The 24,376-nt window shown below is 41.7% G+C and overlaps 2 protein-coding genes across 2 annotated transcripts; one reads left to right on the top strand and one right to left on the bottom strand.

Annotated features, from left to right (window-relative positions):
- Window positions 1-12,853: 12,853 nt before the first annotated feature.
- On the bottom strand, window positions 12,854-14,120 carry LOC123408888 (keratin, type I cytoskeletal 10-like). Its single transcript, XM_045101919.1, has 3 exons — window positions 13,934-14,120; window positions 13,615-13,798; window positions 12,854-13,477 (listed from the first exon to the last, which is right to left on the bottom strand). The coding sequence occupies exons 1-3, from the start codon at window positions 14,034-14,036 to the stop codon at window positions 13,147-13,149; spliced, it is 618 nt and encodes a 205-aa protein (XP_044957854.1). The 5' UTR covers window positions 14,037-14,120; the 3' UTR covers window positions 12,854-13,146.
- A 5,240-nt stretch (window positions 14,121-19,360) lies between these two features.
- On the top strand, window positions 19,361-23,444 carry LOC123412011. Its single transcript, XM_045104965.1, has 5 exons — window positions 19,361-19,705; window positions 20,840-20,915; window positions 21,596-21,905; window positions 21,988-22,712; window positions 23,281-23,444. The coding sequence occupies exons 3-5, from the start codon at window positions 21,654-21,656 to the stop codon at window positions 23,312-23,314; spliced, it is 1,011 nt and encodes a 336-aa protein (XP_044960900.1). The 5' UTR covers window positions 19,361-19,705; window positions 20,840-20,915; window positions 21,596-21,653; the 3' UTR covers window positions 23,315-23,444.
- The last annotated feature ends 932 nt before the right edge of the window (window positions 23,445-24,376 follow it).

The following is a 24,376-nucleotide window of genomic DNA, read 5'->3' as shown; positions in this document are numbered from 1 at the left end:
TTCGAGGCCATGTCTATACATGCTAGGCTCGTCGAGTCAACCTATGTGTTTTGCGTGTGTAAACTGGCTTACACCTGTTGTATGCGAACGTTAGAATCTATCACACCCGATCATCACGTGGTGCTTCGAGACAATGATCCTTCACAACGGTGCACACTTAGGGGAATACATATCTTGGAATTTTCATGAGGGATCATCTTACCTTTGCTACCGTCGTTCTAAGCAATAAGATGAAAAACATGATAAACATCACATGCAATCATATAGTGACATTATATGGCCAATATCATATTTCTCCTTTGATCTCCATCTTCGGGGCACCATGATCATCATTGTCACCGGCATGACACCATGATATCCATCATTGTGTCTCTGTGAAGTTGTCACGCTAACTATTACTTCTACTACTATAGCTAATGTTTAGCAATAAAGTAAAGTAAAGTAATCACATGGCGTTGCATCTCATACAATAAATTAAGACAACTCCTATGGCTCCTGCCGATTGTCATACTCATCAACATGCAAGTCGTGAATCCTATTACAAGAACATGATCAATATCATACATCACATCCTTTTGGCCATATCACATCACATAGCATACCCTGCAAAACAAGTTAGACGTCCTCTAATTGTTGTTGCAAATTTTACGTGTTTGATTAGGGTTTCTAGTAAGAACGCTTCTTACCTACGTGACAGCCACAACGTTGATATGCCAATGTTATTTACCCTTTATGAGGAACCTCTTCATCGAATCCAATCCGACTAAAGTGGGAGAAACAGACACCCTCTAGCCATCTTATGCAACAAGTGCATGTTAGTCGGTGGAACCAGTCTCACGTAAGAGTACGTGTAAAGTCGGTCCGGGCCGCTTCATCCCACGATGACGCCGAATCAAGATAAGACTATAATGGCAAGCAATTGACAAATCAGTGCCCACAACTTTTGTGTTCTACTCGTGCATAGAATCTATGCATAGAACCTTGGCTCTGATACCACTGTTGGGGAATGTAATCATTTCAAAAAAAAACTCCTACGTTCACAAGGGTCTATCTATGGAGAAACCAGCAACGAGCTAAGGGGTCGAGCATCTTCATACCTTTAAAGATCGCTAAGTGGAAGCGTTGCTAGAACACATATGATGGAGTCCTACTCGAGGCAATTCAGATCGCAGTGGATTCCGATCTATGCACCGAACAACGGTGCCTCCGCGTTCAACACACGTGCAGCCCGATGACGTCTCCAATGCCTTGATCCAACAAGGAGGGAGGAGAGGTTGAGGGAGAGCTCCGGGAGCACGACGGTGTGGTGACGGTGGAGCGGCGTGGTACTCCGACAGGGCTTCTCCAAGCACTATGGAGGACGAGGAGGAGGAGCAGTAGGGCTACGCCGAGAGAGAGAGAAGTTGTGTCACCAAACAACCCCAAACCCTCCACTATATATAGGAGGAGAGGGAGGAGGGTTTCCACCTTTAGGGTTTCCCACCCTAAGGGGCGCGACAACCCTAGATTGGGCAAGGGCGACGACCAAGGGTGGAGGAGGCACCCTAGGGTGGGCCTTGGGCCCAAAGGTGCCCCCCACGCCTAGGGTTTTGCCCCTCTCCACCCCTCGGGCGCCTTGGGCCCTTAGTGGTGGCGCACCAGCCCTCCTAGGGGCTGGTTCCCATCCACTTTTGGCCCATGTAGCACTTTGGGGCTGGTGGCCCTTCCCGGTGGACCCCCGGAACCCGGTACATTACCGGTGACGCCCGAAACACTTCTGGCGATCAAACCCTCACTTCCTATATATCAATATTTACCTCCGGACAATTCCAGAACTCCTCGTGACGTCCGGGATCTCATCCAGGACTACTAACAACCTTCGGTAACCACGTACACTATTCCCATATAACCCTAGCGTCATCGAACCTTAAGTGTGTAGACCCTACGGGTTTGGGAACCATGCAGACATGACGTAGACACCTCTTCGGCCAATAACCAACAACGGGGTATGGATATCCATGTTGATTCCCACATGTACCACGATGATCTCATCGAATGAACCACAATGTTGGGGATTCGATCAATCCCGTATGCAGTTCCCTTTGTCTACCGGTATGATACTTGTCCGAGATTCGATCATGGGTATCCCTATACCTTGTTCAATCTGATTACCGGCAAGTCTCTTTACTCATTCTGTAGCACATCATCCTGTGGCTAACCCCTTAGTCACATTGAGCTCAGTATGATGATGTATTACCGAGTGGGCCCAGAGATACCTCTCTGTCACACGGAGTGACAAATCCGAGTCTCGATTCGTACAACCCAACAAATACTTTTGGAGATACCTGTAGTGCACCTTTATAATAACCGAGTTACGTTGTGATGTTTGATACACCCAAGGAAATCCTACGGTATTCGGGAGTTGCATAATCTCATGGTCTAAGTAAATGATACTTGACATTAGAAAAGCTTTAGCAGACGAACAATACGATCTAGTGCTATGCTTAGGATTGGGTCTTGTCCATCACATCATTCCGCAATGATGTGATCCAGTTATCAATGACATCCAATGTCCATGATCAGGAAACCATGATCATCTATTGATCAATGAGCTAGCCAACTAGAGGCTCACTAGGGACACATTGTGATCTATATATTCACACATGTATTACGGTTTCCAGTTAATACAATTATAGCATGAATAATAGACAATTATTATGAACCAGGAAATATAATAATAACCACTTTATTATTGCCTCTAGGGCATATTTCCAACAATAACCCCTAGTCGAGGAAGGTGGTATCCTAGGGTAGTTGGCTATAAGGGTAACCTCAGAGCCGTCAATGCTTGCCTCGAAGAAGAACCCATCCTAAAAAGTGATCGATGTATCTAGATTGTCATGAAATCCTAGATCGTCATCGTGGGCATAGTTTTTTGGTTGGGGAGGAGGGTAGTTAACTTTCTCTATCCAGCGCCTCCATTCTTGTTTGAAAAGTCTCAAGGATTCAATCAGCCAAAATCACTATAAAAGAAAACTCGGATTAGGAAAATAGGGTTGTACTCACCCACTCGATGGGATTATTGTTTGAGTAGCCTTCCTTTGTGTTTGTACTGCTGAAGTCTTCCTTTTCTCCTTCGAAGAGGTCAGCTAATATAGTAGCTAGCACTGCAGGTTTGGCCGGACCTTCCCGTTTGTATGAAGTGGCATCACTTGAGACATTATATTGCGAGAGAGAATGAGATCTTTGTTGAAGAGGTTGTACACATCGGTTAATGATCGCGACCATCACATCAATAATGGTGAATTTGAAGTGTGCCAACAGTCTCACCTTGGCAACCAACTGTCTCACTTCCGAGCTGTCCTCATGGGAAGAACTCTTTGGGCACCAGTTGAACCGTTTATTTATGGCAACGGTTGAAAATTCTGGAAGACCCCTCCAAACGGGATCGAATAAAGGAACATCATCAATATAGAACCATTCTGATGTCCACTCTTCTAAGGCTTCCTTGGGGGTCCCTACCAGATATCCAGTCCCTGCTATGCACCATACTTCGGCTCCGCCTACTTCGCAAATTGTCCCTCTATCAGTTCGGGGGACGAGGCAGAAAATCTTCCTACATAGGTCAAAATGGGCCTCACATCGTATAAACATCTCGCAAAGGGCAACAAAACTCGAGATGTGAAGAATGGACCTAGGTGTGAGGTGGTGGAGTTGAATCCCGTAAACTTCCAATAAACCCCTTAAAAAGGGGTGAACTGGGAAGCCTAAACCTTGTAAGAGGAAGGAGGTGAAACATACCGTCTCCTCCTTGCGGGGGTAGGGAATTTCTCCGTGAAAGCTTCGCCGTTTGCGGAAGTTATTCTGGAATGGGAAGGCACCAGATTTGAGAAGGGAGATACCCTTGCACCTCCAATTCGCACAGACAAAGACATGAGATAGAACAACTTGCCTAGTCACCTGGGAGAGGGCCATGAGGGCGTGAGGAGGATCCTAGAGCACTCGCCATGCCTCTGGTTTTCTGGTGTTCTTCTCCACGGTAGGGGGATAGGATGTGTTGCTGGAAGCGCGCATGGCTTATGTAATGAGTTGATTTTGACATTTTGCATGAAGGAGTTTTTATGAAAAGATTATTAGAAGCGCCCACTCTTATTGGCGCACGTGAATCGAGGGGTATGATTAATCCCACAGAAGGAACATTAACTATATGGGCCCTCCGATGTTTCAACAGTCAAGAATGCAGCGCAAGACGAACTGGAGTCAGCCAAACATGAGGGATGAGAGGACTCGCCTCACAAGCCAAAGACTTTTTGAATGCATGAAGATGGATCAAGACTGCGGCATTGAAGGCCAGTTCGGGGGCTACCGAGGGAGTCTGAGAATAAGGGTTCCTGGGACCGCTTATCTATTTCTGTGGTCTGGATTCCTGGGCCGTCCTATTATCATTATGGGACTCCGTATAAATAAGGCAATGATGTATCCAAGACGGGCTCTTCCGGAGATTTGGCGTGCACCCCACGGACACATGGTAATCGACATGTTTCCTCCATAATGTAACCAACATTGTGTAACCCTAGTACCCCTGGTATCTATATAAATTGGAGGCCTTTAGTTCAGAGGACATGTTAAGATCATTATTCCTAGGGTTTAGACCACAACATACGATCTCGAGGTAGATCAACTCTGTACTAGCTACTCCATCATCAATATAAACAAGAGCATGATGTAGGGTTTTACCTCCATCAAGAGGGCCCGAACCTGGGTAAATACCATCTCTTTTCTCTCCTGTTACCCATCTATCCAAGATCCATAGTTCGGACCTCCTACCCGAGATCTGCCAATTTTAACACTGACAGGGTACCCGCGACATAATTACGAGGCTCGGCCGGGCAAGCGGACCGCCCCATGAGAAGGATGGGCTTGATTCTTGTTGTAGCTCTTCGAGACGGAATGACATGATCACCGATCATTTTTGCGAATTTCCAAGACACTAATGGGTTTGGATAAGTGATCTGAGTAGGCCTCTCGCCTTTTTCGCGCTAACCACCACGGTGGAATAAGTATGGCCACTTTTCGTCATGCATTGTCCCAAAAGCTCTTTAGATGTCATAGTGAGCGGCACACGCTCGGGTGGTCTGCGTAGGCACCTGCTTTGGGTTAAGAGGTAGCTAGGACTGATCCTAGTCGTCCTTGTAATGCGCTGGAGTGCAAACGGCGATGGGCCCAAGACACGTGAGCACTTAGCATTTAGACTGGTGTGTTGGCCTTTGTGTTGAGCCTAGGTAGGACTTCGGCGTGCTCATCAGCCAAGGCCGGGCATGACCTAGTAAAGTACGTTCGGCTGGAGTTAATCGGGCATGTTGGGTAATTTGGTGCACCCTGCAAGGAAGTATATCTATTCAAATAGCCGTGTCCACTGTAATGGACGCTCGAAAAGTATCCCGATCTACTACAGCTAGAATTGGATACTTGTGACACTAAAATGAAATGATGGCTCTGGGATCACTTCCTCGCAGGGAGTCGAGGAAGGATCTCTGGGCGTTAATACTACATGGTTAAATATGTTATACTAATCTCTACTCTTGTAATGCTGCAAAATGTTGAAGATGCTAGTCTTTGATAGGCTAGGTATTTTCTCTCTCTTCTGGCATTTCTGTAGTTCAGTTCAAAGATATAGCTCCATTCCTTTGATACTGATGCATATACTTAGTATATATCTGATCTAAGTCTTGCGAGTATTTTTTATGAGTACTCGCCGTTGCTTTGCTTCCCTTTTCCCCTTTGATAGAATTGTCGTGATCAGATGATGGAGCCCAGGAGCTACCTGATCCCACCGACTACTACTACTACCCCGACGTAGCCTACTGCTACGTGGAGGCTGCCGATGACTAGGAGTAGTTAGGAGGCTCCCAGGTAGGAGGCCTTGCCTTTTTTATTCATGTTGATGTTTGTGCTAGCCTTCTTAAGGTAGACTTGTCTACTTATGATTCTACTCATATATTGTTGCTTCCGCTGACTCGATTGTATTCGAGCTTATGTATTCGAGGCCTCGAGGCCCCTGGCTTGTAATATAAAGCTTGTATTATTTTTATTTGTGTCTAAAGGTGTGTTGTGATATCTTCCCGTGAGTCTCTGATCTTAATCGTGCACATTTGCGTGCATGATTAGTGCATGATTAAGGCGGAGGCGTAAAAGAGTTTCTACTAGAATAACACCTATGGTATACATCAATCAACCCTAAAGTCACCTCAAGCATCTGTGGGTTAATTATTCGACATGCATCAAACAATTTCAGATTTATCATATTCAATCCAACACAAATAAGTTCAAAGAGTACCCCAAGATTTCGTTGGGAGAAAGTAGGACAAGAACGTGTAACAAACCCTATGCATAGATTACCCCAAAGTCACCTTGGAAATCCGCGAGTTGAGTATCAAAACACATATCAAGTGAATCAATAGAACACCCCATTGTCACCATGGGTATCCACATGCAAGACATACATCAAGTGATATCAAATCAAATATTCAATCCGACATAACAAAATATCAAAGGGAAAGATTCAATTCATCACAATAAGATAGCAAGGGACGAACACCAGATGATCCAACTATATGAACGAAGCCCAAGATACATTAAGATCATGACATGTCAAGAAAACGAGAGAGATCAAACACATTGCTACTGGTACATACCCTCAACCGTGAGGGTGAACTACTCCCTCCTCGTCATGGATACCGTCAAAATGAAGAACATGGCCTTCTGTGATGATTTCCCCCTTCGACAGGGTGCCAGAACAGGGTTGCGGATGAGTTTTCTTTGGTACACACGCTTGCGGCGGCGGAGCAGAAGTTCTAGCTTAACTTTCGTTTTTTCGGATTGATAGAAACTTTTAGGGTTCGAATCATGTCAACCGGAGCCACGTGGACCCCACAATCTAACAGGGCGGATCTAGGGGGTGGGCGCGCACGGTAGGCTTGTGGCCCATAGGTGCCCCCACTCCGGTGGTTCTTCACTCCGTTATTTCTCATATTATCCAGAAAAAGTCGTTAGTAAGTTTCGTGCGATTTCCAGAACTTCTATTTTCTACACAAAACATCACCATGATAAATGTGATGAAAACAACTTTTGTCCGTGTTAGTTTTAATAAAATCATAGAAACTATATCAAAGCTCTATAAAATTATTGTAAACATAGATACATATGCCATGAATACTTCATAAATTATTCATACATTAAAGACGCATTATTAGTCAACCCGGTCGTTTGATGCTCGTTTGAGACATCCGACTGAATCAAAATTTCATGACCGGACGGCTTGTCTGGACGTTTGAGACAAATACGCGGGTGTGGTTTTAGACGATCTAAATGAGCACCTAGAGCGAGCTGGCATTTTATTCTTTTTTAATTCTGTTTTACTCTTACTTATATTCCGAAATATATGCATATAAAACTTACTGCTTGTATTTTAAACAAACATTCACGACACATCAAATAATTGTGTGTCCAGTATAAAAATTATCATACAATTTAGAAATATATTTGCATCATTAAAAAAATCACACATATAGAAATTGTTTCATTAATGTATTATGGAAATGTTCATGCATTTTTAAAAAATTATTCATGAAATTTGAAAAAGTATTCACAATATCGGAATACCATTGGTACCATTAAAAAATTCTTCATGGCAATTAAAAATGTTTGTACGTTTAAGAATTTCTTTGCTTGCAGTTTGAAGGGAAATCATTAACTAAAACAGAATTCGTCTCGTAACTTTAGAAAAATATTCATAGCATATTAAAAATCCATGCCATTTAAAGAAATTCATGATTTTTATTAAATTTTAGAAATGTGTTAAAAAATACAAACTTTATTTTTAAAATTCGTTCACTGTGTACTAAAAATATATTTAATGTCCACTTTATAAATGTGGAACCTGTATTCAGATTGAATTTTAATTTAAAATTTAATATTTTCGAAATAAATGTTGAACCTGTACGTAGGAATGTGCAACTTGTGTATGATAATTTTTTTAAATATATTTAACAAAGAAAAGGAATATATTATTTAATGGGAAACGTTATAAATCATCCGATGGATTGCACACTAGCATCCGCCCTCTTCTTTACACACCACGTGCCTCATGATTACCATCAAAAGTTTTTACAACTAGCATGTTGTGCCAATTTCTCATTGCAACAACAGCTCTGTTGTAGGATCTGAATCCTTAAAATTAGATAGTACAACAACGCGACGCTTCTGCAGCATAATCTCAATTGCAAAAAAAAAATCTGCAACTAAACTTCAGTTGCAAAAAGAAATTACAATAAGATCTTTGTTGTAAAAAAATCTACAACAAAACCGTAGTTGCAGAAAAACTGCAACTCAGCCTAAGTTGCAAAAGTGAAGAAGTTGTTCTGTCGCTCGATGCAACAGATCTGACGGCTCGCGAGCTGGCGGATATTTTCAAAAAATCCGCCGGCTTATGCGTAGCACACCCCTTATATAATTGGGAAAAAAAGTAATATATTGAAATGCATAGAAAAGAAGAATACAAAAGCAGGAGGAACCTTCCTAAAACTAGGCGGAAGGTTGTGCAAACCGTTGTTTAGGATCTATCAAAAACCGCTTCTTGGGCCGACCTATTTTGGTTATTTCTGAAGGCGAGGCACTCTACTTTGCCTTTTCCCCATTTCAGTTTTTTTTCATGTTTTCATTTTTTTTCTTTGCTCTTTTGTTTCTTATTTTTCATGTTTCTTTTGTTTGCAACTTTTATATATTTATTCCGAATATTAGAATAACATTTACAAGGGGCAGCTGAGCTTGGCTGGCCCACTCTATTTTGCCTTTTCCCCGTTTCTGTTATTTTTTACTCTTTCTTTGCTCTTTCGTTTCTTATTTTTCATGTTTCTTTTGTTTGAAAATTTTATATATTTATTCCGAATTTTAGAATAACATGTTCTTTTTAAAAAAAATTGCTTAAAATTTTAAAAAATATTTAGGAATTTCAACAAACGTTCTCATTTTCGTTTTTCTAATTTAGGATATTTACAAATTCTTGTTCGCAAGTTTAAAAAATCCGGGTTTTCAAAAATGTTCTGTAATTTTTTAAAAATATTCTCGTATTCAAATTTTGGTATGTTCATGTTTTCAACAAAAAATCAGGAACTTCAGAAAAGGTTCGAAACAATTTTTGGTATTATTTCGAAATGGTGAACAAATCTTGAGAAAAAGGAACATTTTTGCAAATTCCAGAAAATTTTGGCAAACACGAAAAAGTTTTGACAAAATACGGAAAATTTCGATTTTGTGAGTATTTTTCAAAAAAAGTAACTTAAATTTATGAGAAAAGTTTTAAAACAAGAACATTTTTTGAAAGGAGAACACTTTTTTCAAATATTCGAAGGTTTTAGAAATTAATCTTATTTTCTATTCTGTGAATGTTTTTATTAAAATGGATTTTTGACATTTTTAATTATTTTAAATTTTCAAACAATTTTTGATATATGAAAAAGATAGAAACAAAAAATATCAGAATAAAAAGAATTATTAAAAAATAAAAAATGAAATATGTAAATAAAAAAGGTAAAAAAGAAACAGAACAAATTTTGAATACGAGATTTGTTTTTTGAAAAATCATGCAGTTTTTTGAGTACGAGAACTATTTCTGAAACAGAAAACATTTTTAAAAATATGAGTACATTTTGAAAGCAAGAACAATTTTTACAATACCTGATTTTTTTTAAGGTCGAATATTTTTATATAAACTATGAACAAAATTTTGAATATGAGAATATGTTTGGAATTCAATTTTTTGATATAAAATTTCAGACAAAAGGAATATGAAATGTAAAAAATTAAAAGGAAAGTAATTAAATGAAAATGAAAATAGTAACTTTTCTTTGCAAAACAAGAACATTTTTTTAGAAATTCTGAAAATTTCGGTAATATAGCGATCAATTTTTATAAATTTCGAATATTTTTTAAATTTATTATTATTCTAAAAAATCGCAATCATTTGTAATTTATAATTTTAGAATTTTGAGAACATTTTTTGAACATGAACTTAGTTTTAACAAAATAAAATAATCTTTAAAAAGTGGGAAAAATAAGAAACAGAAAAAGAAAAAGAAAAATGAAAAAAGTTAAAAATAAAAAATAAGTTTAGGAAACCTCCTAAAACATTTTTGAAACCGGTGGTAACTTCAACTGGGACCGCCAAAATCGTATCATGGGGGTGTGCGGAGCCTTCTCAATTCATCGCAAAATGTGGCGACTATGGTTTTTCATTGAGGAGCTCGATCTATGAGAGCAACTAGTTAGCAAGCACTCCTTCGGTAGCCTGACATCGATCACTCTTGCACGCCGCCACTTGACGTGTTCTCCGTCGCCGCCATGCGCTATGAACATTCCCTTCGTATTTTTTTCGCACGTGTTTTCTGTTTTTTAAGTTGGTTTTTCTTCGGATTTTTTGGTGTTTCGGTTTTTCACTGGTCTTTCATAACTTTTCCAAAAATTTTTATGAAAAAGCTGCATTTTCTGATTTTTACGAAAAAAACATGTTTTCTGTTTTTTTACGAGAGGCACGGTTTTCCTTCTGCGAGAGGCACGGTTTTGCTTCTGCGAGAGAGGCATGGTTTTGCTTCTGCGAAAGGCACGGTTTTGCCTTAGTGAGAGGCACCCGTGCCCCTCACAAAGAAGAAAAAAACGCGTTTTCTGGTTTTTTTGCGAGAGGCACAGTTTTGCCTTCGCGAGAGGCACGCCCTTGGCTCTCCCGAAAGGGAAAAAACGTGTTTTCTATTTTTTCGCGAGAGACACGCTTTTGCTTTCGCGAAAGGCACGCCCGTGCCTCTCCCGAAAGAAAAAAAAACGTGTTTTCTGCTCTCTTTTTTTCGCGAGAGGCACGGGTTTCCCTACACAAGAGGCACGACCCGTGCCTCTTGGAAAGGAAAAAAAATGTGTTTTCTGTTTTTTTTCTATCACATGAAGCACGGTTTTTTCGTCCAGTTTTTTTCTTCCATTTTTTTCGTGAATAAAGTTCGACAAAACCTATCAACATGAAATCTAGTTTTGAAGATCTCGACGCGGGAAAGCAAACGGTAAAAATGGTTTGAAATTTGGACGTACGGTTTAGGAGATAAAACGTTTTGAAAATACGGATCTACGAAAAAAGGAAAAACTTTCAGGTTGCGACAAGTGACACGCATGCAGTGCGTCACTTGTCGCAACCTATGAAGGTAGGAGTAATCGTTCGAAGTTGTACTCGGTAACTAGTGATTTCGTCGTTCTATTGTGCCGGTGGGGAGTAGTGGAAGGAAATTTATGGGCCTAAAGTGATCTTGGATTTTGAGCGCATGGCTGTTGTACCCATTCATCTGGAAGCTTCTATTAGACAGGCGCTGCGTTTTATAACTACCCTATGCACATGGGTGCACAGACTTGGCTGGTCCATTTACAGGCAATGAAACAGCACGACGTAAAAATCCAAAGAAAAAAAGCAATGCCTGAGGCAAGGGATCAAACACAGTACCTCTAGCAGGTGAATGGAACCTCTAGGCACTGGATTGAGAGTTAGTGACTACTCGGAGCACACAACTTTTTCAAACGTTTTTTGAATTTTGTGTTTTTTTTAATTCCAAACATTTTTTAAAACTTCAATATTTTTTTAATCCTGAACTTTTTCTAAAAATAGATCAATTGTTGAAATTTCGAACTATTTTGAAAACACATTTATTAAAATTACCAATTTGTTTTTGAAAATGATTCTTTTTTGAATTTGTGAACAAAGTTTGAAACTTGAAGATCTTTTGAAATTCTGAATAAATTTTGAAAACGTAAAAAAGGAGAATAGAAAACCCGAAGAAAACAAAAACAACAAAACTGGATTGAACTGGACCAGAACCTTCTAGAATATAACTAATGGTCAGGCCTATGTCCTGCCCGGTCGCTCCTTTCCTGTGTGATTGGTCGACAAATCGCCACAGCGAGCGACAAATAGGAAACACACATTCATCTAGCCATCAATTATCAATCGATATTGACTCAAAAAAATTCAAGCGATATTCCCTTGATTCCAGGAAAGTTAATGCATATGCACTATAAGAAGAGCCAAAGTCATATTTTGAAAATGTTTCATTGTCTAAAACGCCAACTTTTCAAGACCACAGGAAGTAGCTCTCCCTTTTTATGTTAGCTTATAGGCATTTAGTTTTTATATAGCATGTGCCTGTATCTCAAGAAAGAAGTAGGCTTCACCTAAAAAAAAGAAGAGTAAGTAGGCGATCTAGTCTAGAATGGAAAGTATTAAACTCAACATAATAAATACTCCATCCGTCTTAAAATAAATGACTCAAAAGTAACTTAACTTTGTGTTAAAATTAATATTCCCTCCGTCACGGTTTAGAAGGCACGCTTGAAAAATCTCTAGGATCAAGGTAGTCACCGATTGGTTGTGAGATGTAGTAGGTGTAGATGCTAATGCGTCTAATCAACTGAGAAAATAGTAGTACTACTTCTTGAGTAGCAAATTGAGAGGACGCATGCATGAGTAGTACTAGTACTAATTAATAAAAGTAATTGATTTTGCGTTTTAGACCTTGTCTATTTTAAAAACGCACGCAAGTTTAACTGTGTTTTCTAAACCGTGACGGAGGAAGTACATAGTTGAATCATTTATTTTGGAACGGAGGGAGTACTATCTTCATCTCAAAGTAATAAGTATCTCAATGGCGATGGTGCCACCCAACTCGATCAAGTGTTGCATGGTTATATAGTCTGATGTGGATACTTCCTAGTGAATAAGATCCTCTGACGTCTTTTATAACTGAACAAAGGTTCCCCGCAAAAACAGAAACCAAAGACAAAGGAAAACTGAACAAAGGTAACGATCATGCATATATCTTTCACTAATAATTTATCAAATCAAATTATTCTTACATCACCAGCGAGGATAAGAAAAGCAAAGCAAAGCATCACTACGTAGACGAGCCGGCATGACATGCATCATCAAGCGGCAAACAAACACATAAAGGCATAGCGGAGGACACGCGCGCGCGCATCCGGGGAACTGCATGAAAACATGCACGACGACACGTGCATGGATGGACTTATTTAGCCACCGACGATCGAGACGACTACCAGCTGGGCCGGCCGGTAAGCCTAGCCTTAGTAGTGGCAGGCGTAGTTGGCCTTCTTCAACATGGCGGCCTGTGCGGCGGCGGCGATCTCGGAGGTGAGCCCGACGGCGACGCACTCCTTGACCTGGTAGGCGGTGTAGGCGAACTTCTCCTTCTTGGCGGCGATGGCGTTGATGTAGGCGGCGGCGCCCTCGCGCAGCAGGTCCCCGTAGCAGTCGGTCCGGGTGTTGCACAGCGCGTCCTGCAGGGTGTGGACCTTGCTGCCGAAGAAGGCGTGGCACACCTCGCCGAATGAGCCCAGGATGCTCCCCAGGCTGCCGATGCAGTCGATGATCTTCCCCGGGTGGCCCTTCCAGTAGCTGCGCACATACGTGAAGATGCAGAGTTAATTACAGTTACAACAGTTTGTTTTTTCAGCTTTGAATCTGTGATCTGTGTGAATCTGTGATCTGTGGATTGATGTTTAGCAGATTAATTCATGGCACGTTTGCCTTACTCGCAGGATCCGCTGTGGCTGGGCGTCGACGGTGTTGGCGTCGGTGTGTAACCGCCGCCTCCTCCTCCGTAGCCACCGCCGCCGCCTCCTCCTCCGTAGCCACCCCCGCCGCCGCTGCCACCTCCTCCGTAGCCCCCACCGCCTCCGGAGCCACCACCGCCACCTCCGTAGCCGCCGCCACCGTCTGTATGTTGAGACCGTCAGTGAGATACACAGCGTGACTCGTGATCAGCAAAAGTACGTGGTAGTAGTAAATAAATATGCAACAGGGTAAGCAATAAGGGACTGCTGTGAGATCTAGTCTAGAACTAATACGTACACTTCTGATCAGCCAAGTGGTTTCCGTCAAGGCTCCTGGTGGCATAGCTCTGAGAGGCTATGCCCATCAAGAGAAGGGTGACCAGAAGCACCTTGGAGCCCATCCTTCCGAAGAACTCCTGAAAATAGTAGAGACAAAGAGTATTGTGGTGGTAGCAGTGGTACTTGAGTCAGTGTGTGCCTTTGGACACTGAACCTGCAGGTATAAATACACAAGCCCGCATCACCTACCGTTGAGTTGCCGGTGCGCATGGACCGTGTGACCTAGCCACGGGTCGAGGGTAGTTAGCCACCACCCGCCATCAATGCCTCCATCGGTTCATCCATCCAGCTCAGTGCCATGGCGATCTCTTAGCCTGGCCTCACGGCTAGTGCACGTGTTGAATCCATGGATTACTTGTGTACTTAACCTTTCTTATACTAGCTAGCATGCATACGTTATACGGTTTGAGGTTAGAGAAATGCATAAGTAATTAGAACTCAAGTTAATTACGTGCATGTGATGGCTGCTACTTGCCTAGTTAGAGCTGGACTTGACGAAGAGGCCATGTACATCGACCGTTCGGTGCAGGTTACGTCTGCAGATCGGTCGTAGCTTTCGTGTGAGAAAGGATGACATACCACTATCATCACTAAACGGGTGTCGTTCCAACCGGATTAAATTGTATTCGGCGCTTGCCACCTACTCTCCTGCTATTTCATGGAGTGTGCCCTTAATGTTTTGGTCCTTATTAGGAAGCTGCGACGTCGCAGTACGTGGAAGTGGATTTCAGATCACATATATATATATATACTATGACATATGCCCGTGCGTTGCAACGGGGTAAACATGATACTTGAATGATATTGCAACAATATCTAGCATGATAGAAGTATAGACAATACACCAACGATTTGGACTGTGATATTGGAGATAAATTGTATGAGTAATTGATGTAGAACAGATAGTTGAAGGATGCAAAGATACTTGCCTTTGAGTGGGCAAGTGAACAAATTGAATGGTGCCGAGGCAGTGAATGAATGCAGCGTCAGACCACCAATATATTTCTCATGGTAGCATTGCAGACAGAGAAGCGGCCACCTGATCTGCTTCAAACAACAGGGTACAACTCCTTTTCTAAATTAACCACCGTGAGATAAAATCATGTATTGGGAATTTACATGATGGATTGATGCTAGGTCGGAACTTTGAAACTTTGGCTCAATGGTTGGAGAGGAACACGGCGAGGAGAGTTGGATATCCTTGATTAGATTGTACCTATCAATTAAACCATTATTGAATAAAATTATGAACTCGAATATAAAGGCTGGATTTCTAAATTGGAAAATTTAGTTTCAAAGGTTGGAGATGAACACGAGGAGAGCTCGGTACATTTTATTAGGTCATACCTACTAAACCAACCATCATTGAATAAAATCATGGTTTTGGTCTTCTCCTTTTATTTCAGATTAACGTGGGGATTCTTTAGAGTGGGTGATCATCATAGACATAAAGATAAACAAAAACTTTGCAACTGATACAAATTTACAAAAACTTTATAAAGTATGCAATGACAAATGACTGCATGGACCTACAAAAAATAAAAGTAAAGTTAATAAAAGTTATCTACATATAAGTTGTCATTTTATTTACTAATCAAAGTCTTGATTTAATCAGGCAAATTACAATGGCCTATAGTCATCAGCAAACAGTCTGCTTGAACTACACTAATTATGATTAATTATGATTTATGAATGAACCGAGATCAATTCCTATTGCGCAGCCATGAAAAACCATCTCTACTTTCATACTGCTATAGCTCTTGGAAAGGAGTGCACCATAGTTGTATTGATTCTGATGTGTTACAGCAAAAACTAAGCCCAACCGAAGAGTACAATACAGTTGTTGGAGCCTGCTAATACACATCTCCAGGTCGAACATAGCACACGAGTCCCAACTCCCATGTACTGATCCAGTTTCTCTCTGATTAATAAAGCAGCCCCGATCTCTCCGAAAAATCCTAAGCAACCGTAGCACATCAGTCCATCAATCCAGTTCTTCTCTGATAAATCAAGCATCCCTAATCTCTCTGAAGAATTCTGAATTTACATGTTCTCCTTCCTCACCCACCCATCTCCACGAGTGCAAGATGCAGCCTTACTCCTCCACCCATCCTCTTCCCAGGCATCTACAACACATGCATCCACTTGGGGACGCGGGAAGGCCGCATAGGTGGTGTGGCGGCTCGCCCCCGTGCGTCCTCCTCTTCCTCCGAACCGTAGACCGTGGCAGCACGCGTTCGAGCCGGCTGGCGCAGGCTAGGAGTGCGGCGCCGTGGGCCTCGGCGGCGGCGAACCGCGCGCGGAGATCTCGAACGACGTAGGGAGAAGGGCACGACAGAGAGGAGCCTGGCCGTGGTGCATGGAGGATGGGGCGACAGAGGATACACGACGGAGGATGCGTCTCGGTATCTTATTCAAAGTTGCAGGAGCTGCAGCCCCGCCACTCGCCGGATCTGCTAAGCCACCCTCCTCACGCGACGTTGTCGTTCGCCGGAGCTCCAAGCCCCCGCGACGGATCTCCAACGCTGTCGGCTGCTTCCATTCCACTCGGGAACGAGCGATCAGGAACGACGCGCCTCGCTAGCGCGAAGCCGTGTCGGCTGCCGCTCGGTCCCCAACCCGCACGGTCGCATAGGAGTCCTGCTCCGGTGGCAGCCCGAAGGGGCCTCCAAGCCGATGCACGACCCGACACGGGGGAGGGGCTGGACCGGGAGCCGGCGTATCCGTCGGTGAGGTGCTCGGCGGAGCCCTCCATCATCGCCGTTGTTTGGGGGAGGGACGCGGTGTGGGGCGGGCGTCGCGGGGCAGGAGGTGGCAGTGGGATCGAGGAGGCAGGGTCGTGTGGGGCGCTATTTTTTTCCCTATTCTATGTACTGGTTCGGGGCTGACTTATGATGAGGACTGCGGGCTGAATTACCATCAAATAGGAGGGTCTTTTTTGCAAAACGTCGACGACGGTTTTCCGACAGAAACGATAGCCTCTTTGTTATATACTAGGACATATGCCCGTGCGTTGGAACGGGGTAAACATGATACTTGAATGATATTGCAACAATATCTAGCATGATAGAAGTACGAACAATACACCAACGATTTGGACTGTGATATTGGAGATAAATTGTATGAGTAGTTGATGTAGAACAGATAGTTGAAGGATGCAAAGATACTTGCCTTTGAGTGGGCAAGTGAGCAAATTGAATGGTGTCGAGGCAGTCAATGAATGCAGCGCCAGACCACCAATATATTTCTCGTGGTAGCATTGCAGACAGAGAGGCGGCCACCTGATCTGCTTCAAACAACAGGGTACAACTCCTTTCCTAAACTAACCACCGTGAGATAAAATCATCATGTACTGGGAATTTACATGATGTACTGATGCTAGGTCGGAACTTTGAAACTTTGGCTCAATGGTTGGAGAGGAACACGGCGAGGAGAGTTGGATATCCTTGATTAGATTGGACCTATCAATTAAACCATTATTGAATAAATTTATGAACTCGGATATAAAGGATGGATTTCTAAATTGGAAAATTTAGTTTCAAAGGTTGGAGATGAACACGAGGAGAGCTCGGTACATTTTATTAGGTCATACCTACTAAACCAACCATCATTGAATAAAATCATGGTTTTGGTCTTCTCCTTTTATTTCAGATTAAAGTGGGGATTCTTTGAAGTGGGTGATCATCATAGACATAAAGATAAACAAAAACTTTGCAACTGATACAAATTTACAAAAACTTTATAAAGTATGCAATGACAAATGATTGCATTGACCTACAAAAAATAAAAGTAAAGTTAATAAAAGTTATCTACATATAAGTTGTCATTTTATTTACTAATCAAAGTCTTGATTTAATCAGGCAAATTACAATGGCCTATAGTCATCAGCAAACAGTCTGCTTGAACTACACTAATTATGATTTATGAATGAACCGAGATCAATTCCTATTGCGTAGCCATGAAAAATCATCTCTACTTCCATACTGCTATAGCTCTTGGAAAGGAGTGCACCATAGTTGTATTGATTCTGATGTGTTACAGTAAAAACTAAGCCCAACCGAAGAGTACAATACAGTTGCTGGAACCTACTAATACACATCTCCAGGTCGAACATAGCACACGAGTCCCAACTCCCATGTACTGATCCAGTTTCTCTCTGATTAATGAAGCAGCCCCGATCTCTCCGAAAAATCCTAAGCAACCGTAGCGCTATTTTTTCCCTATTCTCTGTACTGGTTCGGGGCTGAATTATGATGAGGACTGCGGGCTGAATTACCATCAAATAGGAGGGTCTTTTTTTCAAAACGTCGACGAGGGTTTTCCGACTGAAACGATAGCCTCTTTATTATTAGGTAAAGATATATATGTGCTAGCTGTCCTTCAAGTTTTTTGTAGACTTTTTATTATTGTGAGCTTGTTCGGAACCGCTGGTTTTTTTTATTAATTTTCATTAATAAAGTAGCTGCATGCATCGTATTGATGCAGAGGCCGAAAGAAATCCTTATTTTCTAAAAAAAAAAACTGCCCTTTAAGTTCAAGTTGGATGGTCCTCCAGTGGATATATAGAAATAGATCAGAAATTAATTTCTTCGTGTTTTCTGCTTGCTGCAGATTGCAGTGAAGATATTCACCTTTGACCTGAATCCATCTTAATGATGGAGTGGAGTTGACCGTCAATTTTGTTTACAAGTTGAAGAAAAAAAAACTAGGAAGAATTTGCTTCACTGCAATGAACTGAATGCACCTTAGAGAAAGAATGAAAAGATGATTTTCCACATATTAATCATTCCTTGGTGACAGGTCACTTTCGGGTTAAATCATATGCATAGCAGTGCGCGAAGAGACTACCACTGGAAGTCTTCATATACAATTTTGGCTTCAAGGCGGATGCTGCTACCATCGGCTCACAGCGACGGCTAACGGCAGTATGACACTGGCGGCGCATAAATACTCGTGATGACATGATGTGATCTACACTTAATTTGGTAAGTCGACAGGAGGGATAGCCGGCTCTAGGCCTAGGCTGAAGGCCCCGGGCGACCGCGTAGGGCCCACGGCTGGGGGAGGGGGGTCCGAAAACACGGACGGTTTGGTTTGAGATTAGATTTGTCAAAGGTTATCACATCTAAGGTTAAACAAATTTGATTAACTTTGGTGTGTGTTTGGTTTAAGTCACACTAGAGTCTCACATCACATAGACTCAAAAAATGTGACAAAATTCCTTTAGGCTTGTCAACTCTTTTTTTTGAGGAAACCACTCACGGGCAAAGCGCCCCGTTTATTCTTTCATCTCATCAAACCCGAGATACACGGGTTTTAAAGAGTATTTTATCGACCTCGTATAAAAATCCCTGAAATTCCTCACGACCCATTCTGTACACCGCTATTGGACCGTCCCATCCCCAGAATTACATGCCGAAACCCTGGATACCTGTGTGAGAGCAGAGGCAAGCCTCCCCTCGCGAAAATCCTCCCCCGATGGCGCCGCATCCTCCGTCGTCCGCCTTCCGCCGTCCGCCGTCTTCCCTCCGCTCCATCCGTCGTCCGTCGTCCGCCGTCCGCCCTTCGCCCCCTCTGCCGTCTGCCATCCGCCGTCCGCCCCCTCTACCGTTCGCTCTTCGTCGACTCCGTCCAAGCCGAGCAAGACAATCCGTCGGCCCTGCCTCCTTAGCTCCTGCCGCCTCCGACGTCCAGAACTCCATATCCTTCTAGTAACCTGGCGTATTTGTCGGTAAGGACTGGTTCCATCTCATCCCTCTCCTCTCCTCCCCTTTTTCTAGGGTTTCACCTGTTGCTCCATCCATTGGCGTGCTAGCTTGGACGGAGTTCTTCTTATTAGTTGGTTCTGTGAAGATGTAATTTATTTACTGGAAAACTTACAAGATTACAAGATTAGGTCTGCAACTTGTAGTCCAAGATAGTTGTGCACTCGATGTGAAATTGTAGGTTGTACGGTTGCTTGGTGCTAAATTTCTCTTGCTAATATGCTTGCTTGGGGCTAGCATTGCTCTGCAGCTAATATTCTAAGATGTACTTACCTGTTTGATTAGAGAGGTGATGCCTTCCTTTGTTTAATTTTGAGTAAAATGTGAATATGTCATCTAGGTTGAGAGATGGTAGCTCTATGCAATGTATCTTAACACTAAGATCGCATGAAACGTTCGTCGACTTGCTCATACTTACTTGTACAATAAATTGGTTATTTTTGTTATGTTTTTAATGGGAAGGAGCCAGCCTGGTTGGACAAGTGCGCATGAATCTTTAATCCGCGTGTCGAATTCTGAAAAGAACTTTACATTAATTCTCCACATAAACAAGTGCATCTTCTATTTTGTGTAGAGTCACTATATATAAACAAGTGTAAATCTTGCACAAATGGAAGGACATGAGAAGCAGCCAGCTTTGGCCACTCCTGACTCGTGAATGGAGACTCTCCTTTGGATATGATCTTGGTTGTCTAATTTCACATTTATTTTGTTTCAAAATAATTCAGGTTAAGCTTCTAACTCTGGGCATTCTCATCTTAATTTTTGATGTTTCTTCTCATAGCAAGAATACGTTTGTATCGAACATATAAACAATGGAGCTAGCTACCATTGGCGATTGATGGTTGCTGATATATCAGATTGTGCTTTCGTTTACAAAATTTATGTGTACAAATAGATGAGTTTTTCTCCTGATGTGGACGTGGTTTATATCTTACCAACTAGTGTGAGTACTGTAACATGCTGAATGGTAGGTTGACTACCTCGCTTACTAATGAGTGGCATCTTTTTTGTTTTGTATCATCTTTATCTTTATGTTGTATACTTATGCTTATACGATGGTCTGTGTGCTGATGGGTCTTTCTAATTTGTTCTTATAGGTACCCGAGCCTTGGTTTATAGTGGGAGTGGACAAGTCGCCACCTTCGTGGGATCCTGTTAAGACGTCAAGGTTTGGTATGCCTTGTATTTATTAGTTTCTTGTTAGCTCTCTAATTTTTGTCATTGTTTCTTGATTGCTTCGCTACTAGTTTTGAAATGAAGTCACGGGGTCTAGATCGTATTAGGAAGAAAAGAGATGAAGATGATGATGAGATGGTCCTTTTCATTCTTCCCTTATTGCACTCATACTTAATGGACAGTAGAGGACAGGGTAAAAAAAAACAAAGGCATAGCTCGAACCTTTACATGGACTCAAGGTGGAGGAGAAGTTAGCATTCTTCCTGTACATCATCAAATTGCATGCTCGTGATGAGGAATGTCTTGACAACCAACTAGATAACATACCTGTGGCTAACTTTGTCAATGTACCCAATGACAATGATGACTACCAAGGGAACAACACCCAAGGCAATGCTTTGCAAGATGAAATTGCAATGCAAATGTGGAACGATTTCCCACATAACTAACTCTTTGTAAGTGGGTGGATGTAATTAACTCTTTCTAATTCAACTAATTAATTGTATTCGGTTTGTGTGTTAATTTGTTTTGTCTAAACAAATTAGCTATCTTGTTGGATGATCTTTTTGTCACTACTATTTCTTCATGTCACAAGTATTTTTATGCACAGCCATTTGATCTGAATCTGAATTCTCCAAACATCATTCTTAGCCTTGTGCTTTAATTGGCTTGTGTAGTTGTGAAAAAAAAGCACAATGGAGTTTAGGACTTGAAAAAGGTTTGGTGGAGATACTTATGGAGCACGATACTCCTTACCACCGAGGGCAAAATAGATGGAGCAAGGAAACTTGGAACTTGATGGTGACGCAATTCCATGCAAAACACAAACATGTGAAGTTCTCGAAGCTTGAAATTCAAGATAAGGAGAAGGACCTCAAAAGAGAATACATGATGTTAAAAGAAGCTCGAAAGCAAAGCAGTGTTAGCTGGGATGACAAAAGATGTATGATAGAAGCTCACACCGACCTTTGGGACAATCTGATGATTGTAAGTTCTTTATTTCCACCCTTCGATGTGGTTACAATTTTATAGCATGCTAATACTCATCTATTACTTTGGTTCTTTGTAGTCATATCCAAGTATCGAGAAATTCAAGAATAAATCTTTTCCTCTCTTTGACTCGCTAGGAGAACTCTATGATGGTAAGTTTACAAACTTTTGTTGCTTCCTCTTAACTCTTAATTCTACCTATTGCTTGGTTGCTTGCATGCATTTTGCAGGACATACAACTGAGGGTGCCTATAATTTCACATCCATTGCACAACCATCACAAATTGACAAAGACTTTGAATATGAAAGAGAGGTTGAGGAAGTAAAAGAAAGTGATGACTTGGAGATGATGAATCAAGTGCAACATGATGAAGATTACTTGCAAATTCTGGATCAAATGGATGCTGCACATAGGAAGGAGGATGTCAATCCAAGTGAACAAGTGGGACGTATAATGGATGGTTCAGGAAAGACGCCCCAAAAGAAGCCCAAGAAGGAGAAGCCCAAGAACAGTGGAGATGTGATTGCTGGAGCATTAGAGAAGTATATAGAGTTGAATAAAAGGCAAGCAGATGATGAAGCTGCATACTTGTCCAATGAAAAGGCAGAGGCAACAAAATTACATGACTTCTCTATCACCAAGTGCATGGATGTGTTGAGAACAATGGCGGATGTCACCTACATCGAGAAGATCAAAACATTCAACTTCTTCAAGGATGCCGCAAACCGTGAGATTTTCATCAATCCCGCTGATGATGATAAAGATACTGTTGTTGTGGCTTTGGAGCCATATGTCCCCATGAGGTATGTTCAAGATTTGATCTCTCAAGTGTTGACTATAATGCTTCTGCCCCCTTTTCTGCCTTGTATGTGTGCCGAATTCAACTTCTCTAGATGACTAGATGCATCCATATCTAATAAACTTCTCTAAAACTTCTCTTGAATATATCTCACATAGTTGTTTCTTGTCATATCCAGTGAATATGTAATATGTAATATGCATCCATATGAACTATATTTTTAGATGACTATAAACATGTATCTTGTCATCCATATGTTATATCTCAGATAATTGTTTATTTCTAGATGACTTTCTCTTATATGTAATATGTGCTGGAACATAGAAGCTATTTTTGATATTGAATTCTCTTTATGTTACATGCTTGTTTCTTTTAGCATGATTTTTATATGCAAGAAATCAACAGAAAATTGCATAGTAATATTTTGTTCCAAAATTTGTCGCTCTTGTACAGTTCACGAACAATTATTTTGTGATAGATTTTCTTACCAAGCATAGCCTCATATTAACACGCTTTCTTGATTGTTGTTTCAAGTATAAAAAAGCATGTTCATCTCTTTTTTGTTTCATCAGGTTCTCAAGCACCCGAGGAAGCAAGGTTGGATAGTTTTGGCCACTCAGATTCTAGATGATCATGACATCGAAAGAACAATTCACCTCCATTACAAAATTATTCTTATACTTTTTTGGTTTGTAATAATTCTCAGCCTTGCTTGGTCTGCAAAAACATAATCTTTGTCCCATAATTATGTTATGTTATGGCTGTGATAAAGTGTTGTTATGATAAGATATTGACTCCAAGACGTGCAGAATTATTTTGTTATCCAATAATCTTTGTCCCAAAATTATGTTATTGCCGTGATAAAGTATTGTTATGGTAAGATATTGATTCCAAGACATGCAGAATTATTTTGTTGCTGTGATGATCTACAAAGATCACATTTTTATTTTGATTATCCTATAGTACAAAGGCAATCCCAACCTGTGAAACAATATTTGTATGTGCAAGAAAATGTAGGGATTTGGATGGGAGGGAATGTGGGGAATTTTGATGGAAGGGGATGTGGGGGATTTGAAGGGATTGGGTGAAGGCAAGGGGATCACCAAATCCCATACAATCGCCAACCCCTTGGTAGCTAGAAACAAGCTTGTGCCGAATAAGGCCTAAGTGTGGAGATGAAGGGACCCCTCGAGACGAGCCCCCTCTCCGTCGTCTGGTTTTGCATGGAAAGACCAAAACTTCAGGGTCTCAATAGCAGCTGCGATCGCATGGTCAATCCTCGGATGCTTTCCACGAAAGACAACGTTGTGGCGGTGGTTCCAAATCGTCCATAGTAGAAGAAGCCGCACTGTCTTCTAGTGGCGCTGGGGCATGGGCAGTGGGGGGGGGCATCTCCAAGCAGAACGTCAATTTGGTTCAGGGGCCAACCCAAGAGCTCTCCACACATGAGCTACACGGGGGTGCTACTTCTCAAACAACAGCGCCAGAAATTGACACGTTGACGGAGACTTGCTTGCGTTGTTTTTTCCCTTGAAGAGGAAAGGGTGATGCAGCACAGGAGCAGTACGTATTTCCCTCAGTTTGAGAACCAAGGTATCAATCCAGTAGGAGAATCTCGTCAAGTCCAGAGTACCTGCGCAAACACAAAAGAGCTTGCACCCAACGCTA

The sequence above is a fragment of the Hordeum vulgare genome, chromosome 7H (assembly GCF_904849725.1).
Source record: "Hordeum vulgare subsp. vulgare chromosome 7H, MorexV3_pseudomolecules_assembly, whole genome shotgun sequence".
Taxonomy (NCBI): Eukaryota; Viridiplantae; Streptophyta; class Magnoliopsida; order Poales; family Poaceae; genus Hordeum; species Hordeum vulgare.
The sequence above is the reverse complement of the archived record's forward strand: the minus strand, read 5'-3'. Positions and strand labels throughout refer to the sequence as shown.